Raw genomic sequence first — 19,126 nt, 5'->3', positions numbered from 1 at the left:
TATATATCTTAGCCAATATGGTCTCCAGCACCCAATTTAATTTGTGACAGTAATGCATTGTGCTGTGCAGATGCAGCTCAGATTCAATTATAATTCTGGAGACAATACACATGGAGTTCTTAGTGCTTCTACAACAATCAGTCATTACAAGGCAAACAATATGCAGTATACAGTATGCAGTAGCACCCCAGTCAGCCATCCTGTTTTGCAAGGTAAATCTAGGTAAACAGTTTTAAAGTCAATGGAAGAAGCACTCCATTGGAAGAAACAACGTACATACAGAAAATGAAAAGTTCTGAGCCTGCCATTTATTCCCTGCAGGATTAAAGCAAGGCAAAGCACCCCAACCTCAAGTAGATATGCTTTGAACTCCCTGAATATTTTTTCAAGAACTCAACTTTTCGTGAATTCTGATTAAGAAAGCACATCGTATTGATAATGTGTATCTGTGCCCCCCCTAGGCCAATCACTAGTCAAGGTCAGGGTTTCTGCAGCATCAAGATGAGCGAAGTCATGATAGAGGTGAACAAGATATTAATAGGAATAAATAGAGTGGACAGCCAGCGCCTCTTCCCCAGGGCACCACTGCTCAGTACAAGAGGACATGGCTTTAAGGTAAAGGGAGGGAAGTTCAAGGGGGATATTAGAGGAAGGTTTTTCACACAGAGTGGTTGGTGCGTGGAATGCACTGCCTGTGTCAGTAGTGGAGGCAGATACACTAGTCAAGTTTAAGAGACTACTAGACAGGTATATGGAGGAATTTAAGCTGGGGGGTTATATGGGAGGCAGGGTTTGAGGGATGGCACAACATTGTGGGCTGAAGGGCCTAAAATGAGCTGTACTCTCCTATGTTCTATGAAGAATGGAAAAAAAATCACAACCACTTACTCTACAGTGAATTCATGTGCCCCAACTGGAATACAGTACACAAACTGCATGGCACTCCAGAGTCTGTGGAATTCCACACATTCATCCACGTGCATTACGCCGTTACTTGGAAGGGGTCCTCGCCAAATGGAATCATCCAGGAATTGCTGGATTCTCGTCAAAATCACTTCAAACATGGACAGTCCACAACAGAGACGCTCCTTTGTCAGCAGATCTCCTTCCCTTGCAATTGCAACTTGCTGTTTATGAAGCCATTTAAGTTAAAAACATGTTAGTGGGTCAAAAATCACATCAATAACTCTACTGTACTGCAGACTGATCACCTTAGTTTTACATTTTTAGTGATTCAAATGGAAAGCAGAAGAGCTGGCTATAATGTATACAACTTTCATAATGACTGCATTTGCATCATCGTGTTCATATGAAATTCTTTTTGATTTCAGGGAAAGTGGGTGTAGGACCAAGATGTGGCAACCAGTCCTAGTGAATAGAGAGAATCCAGGTGAGATGCACAAAATAAAGACCATAAGACCCAAGAGCAGAATTAGGCCATTCAGCCCATTGAGTCAGCTCTGCCATTCCATCATGGCTGATCCTGGATCCCACTCAACCATAACCTTTGATGCCTTGACCAATCAGGAAACTATCAACTTCTGCCATAAATATACCCATGTGCTTGACTTCCACAACTGTCTGTGGCAGAGCATTCCACAGATTCACTATTCTCTGGCTAAAAAAGTTCCTCCTTACGTCTATTCTAAAAGGTCACCCCTCAGTTTTGAGGCTGTGCTCTCTAGTTCTGGACATACCCACCAGAGGAAACATTCTCTCCACAGCAACCATATTTAACTTTCAACATTCGGTAGATTTCAATGAGATCCCCCATGCATTCTTCTAAATTCCACTGAGTACAGTCCCAAAGCTACCAAACACTCCTCATATATTAACCTCTTCAATCCCAGAATCATCCTCGTGAACCTCTTCTGGACTCTCCCCAATGACAACATATCTTTTCAGATTTGGAGCCCAAAACGGCTGACAATACTCCAAGTGCAGCCTGACTAGTGTCTTATAAAAGCTCAGCATTATCTCCTTGTATTTTTTTTTAATATTCTATTCCCCTTGAAATAAATGCCAACATTGCATTTGCCTTCTTTACCACGTACTCAACCTGTAAGTTAACCTTCTAGGAGTCTTGCATGAGAACTCTTAAGACCCTTTGCATTGCTGATGTTTGAATTTTTCTCCTCATTTAGATAATAGTCTACACTATTGTTTCTTTTACCAAAATGCATCATCATACATTTCCCAACATTGTATTCCATCTGCCACTTTTTTGCCCATTCTTCTGATTTGTCTAAGTCCTGCTGCAATCACATTGCTTCCTCAGCACTACCTATCTCTCAACCTATCTTCGTATCATCTGCAAACTTTGCCATAAAGCCATCAATTCCATTATCCAAATCATTGGCTAACAATGAGAAAAGCAGCGGTCACAATACTGACCCCTGAGGAACACCACTTGTCACCAACAGCCAACTTTATTCCCACTCACTGAATCCTGCCTGCCAGCCATTCTACTATCCATGCTAGTATCTTTCCTGTAACACCATGAGATTTTATCTTGTTATGCAGCCTTGTGTGGAGCACCTTAACAAATGCCTTCTGAAAATCTAAGCATCTACTACCATTCCTTTGTCCACCTGCTTGTAACTTCCTCAAAAAATTCTAACAGATCTGTCAGGCAAAATTTCACTTTACAGAAACCATGCTGATTTTGACTTATTTTATCATTTGTCTCCAATCCCCCAAAACCTTGTCCTGAAAAACAGACCCCCCCCCCCCCCAATACTTTCCCAACCACTGAGGTTAGGCTAACTGGCCTATAATTTTCTCTCTTTTGTCTTTCTCCCTTCTTAAAAAGTGGAGTGACATTTGCCGTTATCTCTTCAGCAATCTCTCTCAGGACTCTGGGATGTAGTCCATCTGGTCTGGGTGACTTAACCACCTTAAGTCAGAGCGGAGGGCGCTGAGTAGGCTACGGTCAATCATGAACATCCTCTGCACAGCACCATCCAGAGACAGAGAAGCAGCTTCAGCAGCAGGTTGCTGTCAATGCAATGCTCCTCAGACAGGATGAAGAGATCATTACTCCCCAACGCCATTCGGCTCTACAATTCAACCACCAGGGTCAAGACATGTTAAAGTGCCGGGGTTAGGACTGAGCTTAAGTTACCACTCCATGCACTTCAGTAAACTATTTAAGAACTTTTTAAAAGCTATTTATTAATGCTTTTTGGGAGGGTGATTTTAGATGCATATCATATTTATACTGAGTTAAATACTGTATATAATTAGTTTTGCTACAATAAGTGTATGGGACACTGGAAAAATGTTGAATTTCCCCTTGGGGATGAATAAAGTATCTATCTATCTATCTAAAATCTTTCAGTTTGCCAAGCACTTTTTCCTTTGTAATAGCAATGGCATTCCCTCCTGCTTCCCAACACTCATGGACCTCTGGTTCACTGCTAGCAACCTCCACAGTGAAGACTGAAGCAAAGTACTTATTAAATTCATCGGCCATTTCTTTGTCCCCCATTACTACCTCACCAGCATCATTTTCCAGTGGTTCAATATCAACTCTCACCTCCGTTTTACTCTTTATATAACTGAAAATAAAAACCTACGCATCCTGCTTTATATTATTGGCTTGTTTGCCCTGATATTTAATCTTTTCCCCTCTTCTGGTCTTTTTCAGTTGCCTTTGTTGGATTTTAAAAACTTGCGAATCATCCAACTTCCTTTTGCTATATTATATGCCCTTTTTTTGGCTGTTATGCAGTCCTTACCTTCCTTGTCAGCCATGGTTCCCTACTTCTGCCATTTAAGAACAACTTCTTCTGTGGGACATATCTATCCTGTGTCTTGTGAACTATTCCCAGAAACTTCAGCAACTTCTGCTCTGCCATCATCTCCACCAGTATCCTCATCCAATCCACCTGGGCAAGCTCCTTTCTCATGCCTTTGTAAATCCCTTTATTCCATTGTAATATTGATAAATCTGACTTGTGCTTCTCCCCTCAACCTGCAAAATGAATTCAATCATATTATGATCACTGCCTCCCAAAGGATCCTTTACCTTAAGATCCCTAATAAAATCTGGATTATTACACAACACTCAATCTGAAAGCCTTTCCCTCAGTAGGCTCAAGCACAAGCTGCTCTAAAAAGCCATCTTGTAGGCATTCAACAAATTCCCTCTTATGATCTGACACCACCCTGATTTTTCCAATACCCTTGCATGTTGAAGTCTCCCATTACAATTGGGACAGCATCCTTATTATATGCCTTTTCCAGCTCAGAACAGAAAGAGCAAGAACCGAACAGAAATAACAACAAAACCAGAAAGAACTTTATAATTGTTCGGGTGACACAGATTCAGTGGCCACTTCTCTAGGTACACCTTGGTCCTCAGTGTGGTCTTCCGCTGCTGCTGTAGCCCATCAACTTCAAGGTTCACTGTGTTGTGTGTTCAGAGATGCTATTTTGCATACCACGGTTGTAACACGTTTGAGTTATTGTCACTTTCCTGTCAGCTTGAACCAGTTTGCTCATTCTCCTCTGAACTCTTTCATTAACAAGGTGTTTTAGCCCACAGGACTGGATTTTTTGGGGGGGGTTTTTTGCACCATTCTCTGTAAATTTTAGAGACTGTTGTCGATGAAAATCCCAGGAGACCAACAGGTTTCAAACCAGCTTGTCTGGTACCATCAATCATTCCATGGTCAAATCACATAGATCACATTTCTTTCCCATTTTGATGTTTGGTCTGAACAACAACTGAGCCCCTTGACCATGTCTGCATGCTTTTATGCATTGAGTTGCTGCCACATCATTGGCTGATTAAATATTTTCATTAAGAAGCAGATGTAAAGGTGTACCTAATAGAATGGCCACTGAGTGCATACGGAGAGCAAAAAAGTTGAATTAACACTTCGTGTTATAGACCCTCCATCCTAACTGGTAAAGTCATCAAATTCAAATTTTATTTCGCACTCCATAGATACTGCCTAACCTGCTCAGTATATCTAGCATTTTGTTTTTATTTCCGATTTCAGCATTCATAACTCTCGTGCAAGGTAAAATATTAGCTTATCTAATCGGTTTCAATTTTCTAGTGGTCAGAGTAAACAGAATTTTGTCACAAACTCCGTCGATTGGCCCTAATCCTAATTGTAAATCTTTGGAATGTGGGAGGAAACCTACACAGTCACAGGAAAAACAAACTTGCAGACAGTGACAGGAATTGAAACCCAATTGCTGGGTGCTGTCTGGCACTGTAACATGATGCACTAACCACTATGCTCCCATATAGCTTGATGCTATTCTAGATAGTTTATCTCTCTCGTAGCTCCTGTGTTGTGTCTTTTAGTCCAAATGTGATAAAGTGTTGTTGTACATCATATACAATTTTAGTTTTACCCCACTAGGCTATAAAATTCAGTTGCTTTTAAAAGAAAGTTTAAGAACTTGCATTGAGGTTTTAGCTCACAAACTGACTCAATGTCTTGCAAGGTCAACAGTGGTCGGAAACTTTGTGCTTGCTCTTTTTGAATCTACCACAGGATTTACAGAGTAACCATACTGTGGCAAACAGCAGATACTCAGAAGTACTTACAGTATAAGTGTCTTTATAAGTGTCCTTAGAAGTGACCATTTCTGATATAAAATATGTTAAATTACAACTGAACCAGTAGCAGAGCTAAAGTCCAAGGAATCTGTATAATCTGCATCATAAACATTGCTAAGATGCCGATAATAAAAGGACTGTTTCATACCCACCATATTTATACTGAAAGGTGGTATCACATCATAGATAAAGCCAACAGTAACACTTCTTGTTGAAGGCAATATTAAGCATTAATGGGTTCTCTATGGGCATCAAGTGGAGAAGCAAATGCTTGTAAACGGCAATGGTGTCTTTTACAATATAGTCATTGAGCAATACAGTATAGCTACTCCTAATTTCCTGTGTTTGGCCCATATCCCTCTAAATCTTGTTCCTCGATGTACCTATCCAACCACTTCTTAAATGATACTAATATACCTGCCTCAATCACTTCTGCAGCTCGCTCCATAGATTCACCACCCTTTGAGTGAAACTTGCCCCTTTCACCCTAAATTTATGCCCCTTCCCTAACTGATCAAGATCTTCTTGATAACCTTATCAACATGTCCTAATTTTGAGTCATCTGAAAACTTAATGATAAAACCTTGTGCATTTGCATCCAAATCATTTATATGCATAATGAATAACAATGGCACACACCTAATCACCAGCTTCCATTTCTATAAACAACCATCAATCAACAATATGGATGCATACTGGGAGTAGAAAACCAGATATTATTTGTTAGTAACTGACAAACCAACTGAAGTTTACATAATTAAGAAACAAATGTAAAAGATACTTTCATGTGCTTTAAATTATATTTAGGTTGTCTGCAAATTCTTGCAACTTTGAAAACAAATGGTTTGCAGTAGAGTTCCAATGAAAAATTACCTGAGGTGTTCCAAGTCGCTCTATCAATGGGACAAGGTGAAGTGGAGCATACTTGGCTTCCAATCTTTTCATCTTTGTGTCTAACCTCTCACCTTCTGTTGGGATCAAAAATTGACAGATGTAACTTGCAATTTTTAAAATTTGTTTACAGGAAGTGTTGATTTGCTGACTAAATTAAGATTTAGTATTCACTCCAACACACTTTTGAATGGCCTGAAAATGAAGTGGTCAGTGAATCAGGTAAGTTTTTAAGGACAATCTAGTAGATTAGCATTATCAACATAAACCTTATGGTCCAGATTTAGCTAAATACATGCAATAAAATTTCTCCAGCTGACAAAGTAGAAATTAATGAGACACAGCAATAATCCAAAATTGCTGGTCGAGCAACCTAATCACAACACTACTAATAGCCCTGGCTAGAATTCCCACCATCAGATGTTCTCTGACCAAACCAGAGGGATTTTCCCCCCCAAAAATTAAGCCAAAATTAGATCATTGAGTTCCATGTTCTGTGAGTTGATCTAACCTCTCTTTATGCATCTAATTCTTTACACCATATTTTAGTCACTGCAAAATCAATGGACTTTAAATGGAAGTAAAACCTGACTAACAATTCTGCTACATTAAAATTTTCTGTTTAAGAACATTAATTACTCTTCTTTCAATCAAAATCTTTAAAGTGTATTCAAAAGAAATTAAACTTCATTCTGAAGATTGAATTGATTTGATAGTTTCAACCACATACTCTAAGAATTTTGTTAACCTAAAGGTAGCATTGAAACAGTTGACAGATACTTAGATAGGGTCACAAAGGGAGCTTATGGCACACTGGCTCTCATAAATCTGAGTATTGAGTATAGGTATTGGGAAATTATGTTAGAGTTGTAGAGGTATTGTTAAAGATAAATTTGGAGTATTGTGTGCAGTTCTAATCACCTACCTACAGCAAAGGTATCAGTAAGATTGAGAATACAGAAAAAATTTACAAGGATGTTTCTGTGACTTGAAAATGAACTAAACAGAAACATACAAAACTTACAGCACAATACAGGCCCTTTGACTCACAAAGCTGTACCAAACATGTCCCTACCTTAGAACTACCTAAACTTTACCCATAGCCCTCTATTTTTCTAAGCTCCATGTAGTCATCCAGGAGTCTCTTAAAAGACCCTATCGCATCCGCCTCCACCACCGTTGCCAGCAGCCCATTCCATGCACTCACCACTCTGCATAAAAAACTTACCCCTGACATAGAAACATACAAAACTTACAGCACAATACAGGCCCTTTGGCTCACAAAGTTGTGCCAAACATGTCCCTACCATAGAAATTACTAGGCTTATCTATAGCCCTCTATTTTTCTAAGCTTCATGTACCTATCTAAAAGTCTCTTAAAAGGCCCTATCGTATCCACCTCCACCACCATTGCCGGCAGCCCATTCCACGCACTCATCACTGAGTAAAAAACTTAACCCTGACATCTCCTCTGTACCTACTTCCAAGCACCTTAAAACTATGCCCTCTCATGCTAGCCATTTCAGTCCTGGGGAAAAGCCTCTGACTCTCCACACGATCAATGCCTCTCATTATCTTGAACACCTCTATCAGGTCACCTCTCATCCTCCGTTGCTCCAAGGAGAAAAGGCCGAGTTCAATCAACTTATTCTCATAAGGCTTGCTCCCCAATCCAGGCAACATCCTTGTAAATCTCCTCTGCACTCTTTCTATGGTCGGCTGGTGGTGCAGTGACATCAGCGCCAGACTCCGGAACAGAGGTTCCTGGATTCGAATCCAGTCGGGCCATGCTGGGTTGAGTGTTGAGCTCGCAACTCAACCTCGTAAAGTAAAAATACTGCGAAATATCTGTGTGAGAGTGGCGCACCACACAGTCTTTCGTTCCGCACCTTGTAAGGCATGAAAATGTCAGGCGCTGGCCTCTCAAGCCTGAGTCAACGTCATCATCATCATCACCGCCACCACCTGTAGGGAGGCGACAAGAACTGAGCACAGTACTCCAAATGGGGCCTGATCAGGTTCCTATATAGCCGCACCATTACCTCTCGGCTTTTAAACTCAGTCCCACAGTTGACGAAGGCCAATGCACAGTAAGCCTTCTTAACCACACAGTCAACCTGCACAGCAGCTTTGAGTATCCTATGGACTCAGATCCCAAGATCCCTCCGACCCTCCACACTGCCAGAGTCTTACCATTAACGCTATATTCTGCCATCATATTTGACCTACCAAGATGAATCACCTCACACTTATCTGAGTTAAACTCCATCTGCCACTTCTCAGCCCAGTTTTGCATCATATCAATGTCCTGTTGTAACCTCTGACAGCCCTCCACACTATCCACAACACCCCCAACTTTTGTGTCACCAGCAAACTTACTAACCCATCCCTCCACTTCCTCATCCAGGTCATTTATAAAAATCACAAAGAGTAGGGGTCCCATAGGCATAACAACAGTTTGGCATGGACTAGTTGGAATGGAAGGGCCAACTAGTGGAATGACTCTATAAGTCCACAGATTAATTTCAATGTGGTCACTAACTTACTCCATCGAAAACTTCTTACCAATTTGCTCCTTTGAGAACTTCTCACATTTTCTGTTACCAGTAACTAGAATATCTCACTGGACAGTAAATAATTGGTGCTCTCAGCAATTACCTTTGATGTAGATTCTCGGCAAAATGTTCTGGAAAGGTGCTGCATGTAGCAGGTCACAGACTTCTTCTAAAGACTAGACAGAAGAGACAACAAACATAACAATTTAGAGCTGCTGGAGATAATGAGGGGTATTTGTTTGCATTACATTTAAAAATTACTTGTGAAATGGTTTTAATTGTTGAGTCGTGAAGACCTTGGAGAGACTTGTTCTAGAGCAGCTCCAGCCTATGGTTAGGCCACACTTAGACCCCCTCCAGTTCACCTACCAGCCCTGACTAGGAGTTGAGGATGCCATCATCTAACTGCTGAACCATGTCTACACCCACCTGGACAAGCAGGCGAGCACTGTGAGGGTCATGTTTTTTGACTTCTCCAGTGCCTTCAACACCATCCGCCCTGCTCTGCTGGGTGAGAAGCTGACAGTGGTGCAGGTGGATGCTTCCCTGGTGTCATGGATTATTGATTAACTGACTGGCAGACCACAGTACGTGCACTTGCAACACTGTGTGTCAGACAGAGTGGTCAGCAACACTGGGGCTCCACAGGGGACTGTCCTGCCTCCCTTTCTCTTCACCATCTACACCTCAGACTTCAACTACTTCTGAGTCTTGCCATCTTCAGAAGTTTTCTGATGACTCTGCCATAGTTGGATGCATCAGCAAGGGAGATGAGGCTGAGTACAGGGCTACGGTGGGAAACTTGGTCACATGGTGCGAGCAGAATCATCTGCAGCTTAATGTGAAAAAGACTAAGGAGCTGGTAGTGGACCTGAGGAGAGCCATGGCACCAGTGACCCCTGTTTCCATCCAAAGGGTCAGTGTGGACATGGTGGAGGATTACAAATACCTGGAGATACGAACTGACAATAAACTGGACTGGTCAAAGAACACTGAGGCTGTCTACAAGAAGGGTCAGAGCCATCTCTACTTCCTGATGAGAATGAGGTTCTTTAAGATCTGCCGGATGATGCTGAGGATGTTCTACAAGTCTGTGGTGGCCAATGCTATCATATTTGCTGTTGTGTGCTGAGGCAGAAGGCTGAGGGTAGCAGACACCAACAGAATCAACAAACTCGTTTGTAAGGCCAGTAATGTTGTGGGGGTGGAACTGGACTCTCTGACGGTGGTGTCTGAAAAGAGGATGCTGTCCAAGTTGCATGCCATATTGGACAATGTCTCCCATCCACTCCATAATGTACTGGTTCAGCACAGGAGTACATTCAGCCAGAGACTCATTCCACTGAGATGTAACACTGAGTGTCATAGGAAGTTATTCCTGCCTGTGGCCATCAAACTTTACAACTCCTCCCTCGGAGTGTCAGACACCCTGAGCCAATAGGTTGGTCCTGGACTTATTTCCACTTGGCATGATTTACTTACTATCATTTAATTATTTTTGGTTTTATATTACTATATTTCTACACTATTCTTGGTTGGTGCGACTGTAATGAAACCCAATTTCCCTCGGGATCATTAAAGTATTCCTGTCTGTCTGTTAATTCTTAATTCAATCAGAAGCAGATATGTGTGATGGATCAACGCATTGTTAGCAGGCTAGGTTTTTGTTTGAATATTGATCAGGGAGAACTGGGGGTCAGAGGAATAAAATGCAAATGAATGATTCAATACTGAGACACAAATAAAAGTTTGAAGTATAGTGCACTTTTAAAAAGAAAAGGTTGCAGGGCTGTGGAGTAGAACCAAATTAATAGTTCCCATAGAGCTGCACATGCACTGAGTTCAATGATGCAGTATAAGTGGTGGCCTCTTTATAAGCAGTCAGAACTGTAAGTGGAATAAATTATCCTCATTCTGACGTTGGAAGATCTGAAAACCACTTGTTTAAATCCCTGTACAAGCATGCATAATAAGTAGTACACCATAACAAATTAAAACTACCAGTCAACCGTACTCCTTGTTAGCAACCAAGCAGACAATGAGAAAGTACATCAGATTTTAGCTTATTTATTTGAAGATAAAACCTCCCTGCTATGAGGGGCTTTCATGGACTTGAATGTATCAGACATCCTGGAGGAAAGAACTTCGTAGTGAAGGGTGAGGCAGAGCACAGCTGCCTCACAGATTCCGAGGTTAATCCTGACGTTGGGTGCTGACTGCACACACCCCCATGTCCAAGTTTCCTCCCATGTCATAAGCAAATACTCATTCCAAATTTCGCATTAATGTAGATAAGTGATTAAAAACAAACAAACAAGAAGTTGATGAGTATGTGGGGCAGAATAAAGAGCTAGAGTGAAGTAGTAAGGGACAGGGTAATAGGATCCTCACTGGATTCAATCCACTGAATAGCCTCCTGCCTCATTATACGTACACAAGTCATCCTTGTAATACCTGCCAATATTTTATAAACCTTATGGAGTTAATCAAAATGTTCCAACATGCCACAATTGTAAAGAACTGAAATGTAATTGTTGTGTAGAATTCTGAGCATGTCCACTAATTCCTGGTACTTTAGAAATGAGCAGTTCTACCTACCAGACTCTGCTCGATTAGAAGACAAAAGAGGACCGCATTTCCAACTTCTCGTAAATTTTGGAAGCATACAGTCTTCAGTTCTGCATATTCCACAATATCTTTTAGCTGGTGGTGGAAGAATTCCAGAATTCCTGTTTAGAAACAAATATTCGAGTCAGAGACACACAACATAGAAACAAGACCTTTAATCTAAACTGTTCATATTGGCCAAGTAGCCATACACAGTTATCCGATTAAACACTATTTTGCCCATAGCTTATTATGCCCTGTTGATTCAACTGCTCATCCAGATAGTTCTTAAACATTGTGAGAATATCTGTTTCCATTATCTCCTCAGTTTATGAGATCCAGATTACCACTCTCTGGGTGAAAAACTTATTTCTCTCATCCCTTCTAAATCTCTTATTCCTCACCTTAAACCTATGTTTAAGACACTTCTGCCATGGGAAAAAATTTACTTCCATTTATCCCTTCTATGCCTCTCATAAAACTTTTTAAAGTTTATTTCAAGATACAGCACAGTAACAAGGCCCTTCTGGAAAACAAGCCCCTGCCACCCAATCACACCCTGTGACCAATTAATTTACCAACAACTTTGGAATGTGGGAAGAAACCAGAACACTCAGAGGAAACCAACGAGATCACAGGGAAAATATACAAACTCCTTAAAGACAACAGCGAAATTGCTACTGTGCTGCGCTTAATAATGGGCCGAGGATTCAATCTTTCAACTTCCAATGTACCACTCTGCTGCTCAATAGAAAATGTTAGAAACAGGTAATTGTCAAGATTTCAAACCTGTGTGGGGAAACACCAACAGGTTTCGAGTCCACTGCTTTAGCCACTCAGATACGACAACCATCCTTCTATCAAGATCCTCCCTAAGCCTCCTCTGCAGTCTCCTAATAACTGAAATATTCCATTCCAGGCAACGCCCTCTGTATCCTCTCCAGTGTAGCCACATTCTTCCCGTAGTGTAGCTATAATATTTCAGCAGTGGGGTAACCAACGTTTTTTTAAGTTGACCCTGAATTCCTATGCTTATACTCTTCTCTCTGTAAGTATCCTCCATGCTTTCTTCATCATCCTATTTACCTGTGCTACTTCAGGGATCTTTGGACATACACCAAGATCCGTATATTTGTCAGTACTTCCAATGGCCTGACCACTCACGGTATATGTTCTATTCATACTAGGATCGAATTCCATCTGACATTGCCCTGCTTAGCATTCTGCAGCCCAAGACCTAACACCACCAACAATTTTCACAGGGTTCTCAGATTGTATGGTGTAGTGATGGTATCAGAAAGATCAGGTCTGCATGGACTAGATGAGTTGAAGGGCCTGTTTCTGTGTTGTGATACTCTTGATGGTTATCATCTTGTGTGAAGAGCATAGACAGGGACAACATAACCCATCAAACACTGGTTCCATCAGATAGCAGGTCTGATAGGGCAGAGCTCCAGATCAGGTACTGAAATAAAGTTTATGAGCATGCCACAATAAAAGAACAATAAATTTAAACAACTTTGAATGTAATTCTCCTTTCACAAAGAAACAAAGTATATGCAGATGTAAGCTGATTATTTGGGATTGGATGATTTTTCAATGAATGAAAAAAAAACACTTGTGTATGTTGCTTGGATTTCCAGCACTTCCTCTTGTTTTTGACACTGAGAAAGAATGCCAATTGTTCACTTCATTCATTAAAGATTACTCCAATCAATGCAGGCTGGCAACTTCCATTCTATCAAGAATAATGGACTACCTGATTGGCAGGCCACACACACAGAGCTGTGTGTCAGACATGGCTATAAGCGGCACTGGGGCCCCACAGAGGACTGGATTGGCTCCTTTCTTGTTTACCCTGTATACATTGGACTTTAGATAAAATACTGAGTCATGTCATCTGCAGAAATTCTCTCATGACTCAGAAAAAGTTGGTGTACAAAGGGAGGAAGGGAGGGTGTATACTGGGCCCTAGTAGAGGATTTTGTCAGATGGCACAAGCGGAATCACCAGCAGCTGAATATCAGTAAGACAAAGGAGATGGGGAAGGACCTTAGGAAGACTAAGTCGGCACTGCTCCCTGTTACTATTGATGGTAAAAACATGGATGTGCTGATGGCCTACAAGTATCCAGGGGTGCACCTGGATGACAGACTTGAGTGGAGCACAGAGGCTGTGTACAAGAGGGCCAAAGTTCCCTTTACCTCCTGAGGAGATTGAGGTCCTTTTAAGTATGTAGGCCTCTCCTTCACATGTTCTACCAGTCTTTTATCACCAGTACAATCTTCTAGTAGTTTACGTAGTGCAATGGCATCAACATGGGTGATGCCAACAGGCTCAATAAACTGGTTAGAAAGGCTGGCTCTGTTATAGGAGTGAAACTGGACACACTGGAGGCTGTGGTAGAACAAAAGACCCTATGGAAAATCCTGGTAATTCTGGACAATCTTTCTTATCCTCTTCATGCCACCTTGGCTGAACAGAGGAGTACTTTTAGTAATTGACTAAGACAATTGCCCTGCTCCAAAAGAGCGTTATAGGAGGTCATTCTTATCCTTGGCTGCTAGGCTCTATAATGAGTCAATCTACATTTTGGGAAGTGATGAACCCCTTCTATTTGTGGTCTTATTTTTTATTCTTTCTTACTTTTCTAATACTTGTATATCTGTGCACTTGTAATGCTGCTGTGATACTGTAATTTCCTTTGGGATCAATAAAGTACCTATCTGTTTGATGTCATTTCCAGTACACAAGTGTAAAGGAGAATGAAACAATTGCTACTCCAGGTCTGATGTAGAACAAAAATACACAGCAAGATAAAGATCACAATGATAGTAATAAAAACAATAGCTTATACACATAGATTGGAGTGTTTGTCCATAAAATGATGCTGCTGCACACAGCAGTGCTTGTACATAAATAATATGGTAGTTGGAGTGTGGAGGGGTGGGTTAGTGGGTAGAAGTGTTGATCAGCCTTATTGCTTGGGGAAAGTAACTTTATGAGTCTGGTGGTCCTGGCATGGATGCTACATAGCCTCTTCCCTGATGCAAGTGGGACAAACAGGCCATAAACAGGGGGGGTCTGATGCGATGGGCAGATTTGGATGCTCTCTATTGATGTGAGTATGGATGCGTATAGTCCAGCTTGCTTCAACTTCCTCAGAAAGTAGAGACATTAGTGAGCTTTCTCGACTGTGAAGGATGTGTTCTGGGATCATGAGAGATTGTGCAAAATGTGCACATCCAGGAGCTTGAAACTGCTCGCCGTTCCTGTTGCCATGTCACTGAGGGTGTGGATGGTGCAGGTTCTCCTGAAGTCAGTAACTACCTCCTTTAACTTGTTGACATTGAGGAAGAGAATTGAGAATTCAGCTGCCAGCAGGTCTTGAGCCTTTTCATCTTCTTTCTGTAGGCCACCTCAGTGTTGCTGGTGATGAGCCTCACCACTGTCCTGTCACTGACAAACTTGACAGTGTGATTACTCTATGCAATGTGCAATCATGTATGAGCAGAGTGCACAGCAATGGGCTCAGAAAATAGCCCTGCGATAGCACTCGTATTAAGGATGATGGGGAGGGAAAAGCGGTTGTGCATCCTGACTATCTGAGCTTTGTTGGTTAGTAAGTCCAACAATCAGTGAGTTGGTTGTTTTTGTTGGTCTCCCTTCTTGCTGTTAAAGGGGGACACCTCTCTATCCCTTTATTTGGGAAAGAGTCAACTTGTGGTATGTTGAACTGTCGGGTGAGCAAGTTTCTGTTATACTGCCGATCATGGGCTTTGCTATTGCATGCTTGGTGGAAGGTGCTGATGCTTTTTTTTGGCTTTTTCTTCTTGGAGCATGGAGGATGAAAGGTGACCTGATAGAGGTGTACAAGATCATGAGAGGCATTGATTGTGTGGACAGCCAGAGGCTTTTGTCCAGGACTGAAATGGCTAAAACAACATGACATATTTTAAAGTGCTTTGAAGTAGGTACAAGGGTGATGCCAGAGTGTTGGACATGTAGAAAACACTGCCAGTGACAGTGGTAGAGACTAATACAATACAGTCTTTTGAAAGACTCCTAGATAGGTACATGGAGCTTAGAAAAATAGAGGGTTATGCAGTAGGGAAATACAAGGCAGCTGCTAGAGTAGGTTACATGGCCAGCACAACACTGTGGGCCGAAGGGCCTGTAATGTGCTGAAGGTTTCTATGTATGTGGGGGAGTGGGGTTTTGGGGGTTCTAATGATCTTACTGTCACTCATTCTTTGGGGGCACTCTTCTGTTTTTGTGGATGTCTGCGAAGAACAAGAATTTTGGGTTGTATATTATTTACATTCTCTGAAATCAAATGGAACTACTGACTATTGATCAGCGATATATTTAGACGGAGGAGTTGGGAGTTTGCTCACCAAGGTCTGTGGGATAATAGCGTTGATAACCCAGAAACAGCATTCTGACACGTGTCCTTGTTTTCTAGGTGTGTCAGGGACAGGTGCATGACAGTGCCATGGCATCTGTCAGAGAGGTTCCGTTGGTAAGCATATTGATGAGTATCCAATGTGGCAGGAATGGAGCTTACCACTTTATGGAGTTATTATAACTATTAACTCTATTATAGCTAACATCAATAGAAATAATTTTGATGTTGTATTGAGCTATAACAGAACAGTCTTATGTTAAATAGTGCTAGGATTTTGTCACAGAAAATTTGGTCTCAAATCAGGCAGTGTATAAATTATCAAAATAAGGGAGATAGAATCTTATTGGTAGACATATGTACATGTCTGAAAAAAAGTTGTATTGATTTACAATTCAATTAATTGAACTTGTACCCTATTAAAAACAAAATTTAGGAATGCAATAATTCATTCTTAACCCTAACCAATACTTGCAATGTGCAATGCCGATGAAAAAGGCTACAGCTATCCTCAGAGGAATGTAGCTGGGTTAGTTCAAAATATGCATTATTTTTAACAAATGGAGCTGATGGATGATTACAGGTGAATAGCATAGATACACTGAAGGGGAAGATGGACGTGCACATGCAGATGAAGGGAACAGAGGTTGCACTAATAGCTTTAGTGATGGAAAATGGGGGCTTGGATGGAGTATCGGCGCTGGTATGAACTGGTTAAGCCAAATCTTCTGTTTCTGTGTAGTGTAGCTTGATGCAATGCTATATATTATGCATTAGCATTGAGATCTTTCAATCATTACCTTGCTCAATTACTAAACCCGCACTGTTACAAAATGGCGAGTGGAAACATACTCACTTCCTTGGAAAAAGAACTGGAAGCACCAGTTACTATTACTGACTATCACCGGAAGGTCTCAGAAACCAGCTGCAGGAATCAGTGCTAGCAATCTGAGAGCAAGTCAGCAGCTCAAATTAATTCCCCTAACCACAGTACTGTCTGTATTCTGCCTTAAACTCACTGCATCATTTGGCTAGTCAAGTAAATCATCTGCTCCACATTCAAGCTCAGCACAATTTCCCACAAGTAATCTGCTTGACTATTTGACTGTTGTCAGATCTGCAGCATTGTATATTTGCAGCTTTTTCTGCTTCATTTCAGATTTCGAGCATCTTTCAGCATTATAGCATGTAGAAGAAATTGAAAAAGCTCACAAAGGAAAAGATTATGCTATAAGTTACACTATAACAGTTGGGAGGATGCTTTAACAAAGCATGACCACCACCTTCGACATGTTTAACCAAATGGCCTGCTCATCACCATGTATTCCTAAAGAATCTACTTCAGGGGAAGAGAATTAAGAAACTGATCTACCAATTTTATTTAATAAGGAACAGCAGGTGTTTATCTTCCACATTGCACAACTTAATCTTTAGTAATAGACATTTTTCTATGAATTTAGAGTCTATTAGTATTACTAACCTGGGGAGCCATATTCATGTCTGGGTAAACGGCAGATCTTAGGCATCACTTCCATTAAAGTCTTTACATACTGCAAAATGGTTCCTTGTAGCTGAAATTAAGAATATAAAAACAACGATTCACCAGCGTCACAGCATTTTATAATCAAACACGACCCTTGGTCCTTGGCTACCAGCCAGAAAAGCTCAACACTCTAAAACAGCTACATTTTGTACTGTATTTCACAATCTGTGCACAGAATTTTGAGCCCTGGTGATGACTTTCAGAAACAAACATCTTTCTTTGCTACACCATTCTCTCAGCACCTTGCTGATACATGGTCTTGAGGTTGTCACACAGGCTATCAAAAATTATAAATGTAATATTAGAAATGTCAGAATTGTTTTAAACATGATGTGAAAATACCACATTTGTCCTGACAAACTGCACTTGTGCAAAAATTACCATATTGCAATAATCATATTGACAGTTCACACTCAATTACCGTTTTTTCAATATATTTTCAGACCAATATCTCAAAACAACACTTGCTGTCTCTAAATCAACATACAAATTTTCTAACTAAAATAAATACACAAAATTGTCAAAAACAAACTCTGGGACTATGGACCAACATAGAAGATCAGATATTTTATACAGCATTTCTTCCTTTTTAGAATTTTACCCATATCAAAGTGATTTGCAAATTAGCAAATTTCACACTGAAAGCCAATACTCACCATTGAGTATTTTGCAGCTGCATTTGATATTTAGGTTTGTAAAATGTTACACAGCCAGTTAGCCCCTTCCCCCCAACCCAATATCATTATCCTGATTTGAATTTTTACTATAATTTAGATATATATGAACTCTCAAAATAAATTTTTAAAAATTGCTAGATTTTGGTCTGTTGTTGCATTTGTGTAATAACCATATAACAATTACAGCACGGAAACAGGCCAATTCGGCCCTTCTAGTCCATGCTGAACGCTTGTTCTCACCTAGTCCCACCTAACTGCACTCAGCCCATAACCCTCCATTCCTTTCCTGCCCATATACTTATCCAATTTTTTTTTTAAATGACTAAATCGAACCTGCCTCTACCACTTCTACTGGAAGCTCGTTCCACACAGCTACACTCTGAGTAAAGAAGTTCCCCCTCGTGTTACCCCTAAACTTTTGCCCCTTACCCCTCAACTCATGTCCTCTTGTTTGAACCTCTCCTACTCTCAATGGAAAAAGTCTATCCAGGTCAACTCTATCTATTCTCCCCATAATTTTAAAAATCTCTATCAAGTCCACCCTCAACCTTCTACACTCCAAAGAATAAAGACCTAACTTGTTCAACCTTTCTCTGTAACTTAGGTGCTGAAACCCAGGTAACAATCTAGTAAATCTCCTCTGTACTCTCTCTATTTTGTTGATATCTTTCCTATGATTCGGTGACCAGAACTGTACACAATACTCCAAATTTGGCCTCACCAATGCCTTGTACAGTTTTAACATTACATCCCAACTCCTATACTCAGTGCTCTGATTTATAAAGGGCAGCAGACCAAAAGCTTTCTTCACCACTCTATCCACATGAGATTCCACCTTCAGGGAACTATGCATCATTATTCCTAGAT

At 40.8% G+C, this 19,126-nt stretch overlaps 1 protein-coding gene across 4 annotated transcripts in view; it reads right to left on the bottom strand.

The window, feature by feature from the left end:
- cyfip1 (cytoplasmic FMR1 interacting protein 1) overlaps window positions 1-19,126 on the bottom strand; it is a 174,740-nt gene that overhangs the window by 9,373 nt on the left and 146,241 nt on the right. For all 4 annotated transcript variants that reach the window (XM_059963835.1, XM_059963833.1, XM_059963832.1 and 1 more), the window contains 5 exons: window positions 17,520-17,610; window positions 11,626-11,756; window positions 9,131-9,203; window positions 6,455-6,549; window positions 889-1,127 (listed from right to left, as the gene is read on the bottom strand). In XM_059963835.1, coding sequence (XP_059819818.1) covers window positions 889-1,127; window positions 6,455-6,549; window positions 9,131-9,203; window positions 11,626-11,756; window positions 17,520-17,610 — 629 coding nt within the window. The remainder of the gene's footprint in view (window positions 1-888; window positions 1,128-6,454; window positions 6,550-9,130; window positions 9,204-11,625; window positions 11,757-17,519; window positions 17,611-19,126) is intronic.

This window comes from Hypanus sabinus, chromosome 3 (assembly GCF_030144855.1).
Source record: "Hypanus sabinus isolate sHypSab1 chromosome 3, sHypSab1.hap1, whole genome shotgun sequence".
NCBI lineage: Eukaryota > Metazoa > Chordata > Chondrichthyes > Myliobatiformes > Dasyatidae > Hypanus > Hypanus sabinus.
Note: the sequence above shows the minus strand (reverse complement) of the source record. Positions and strands in the feature narration are given on the sequence as shown.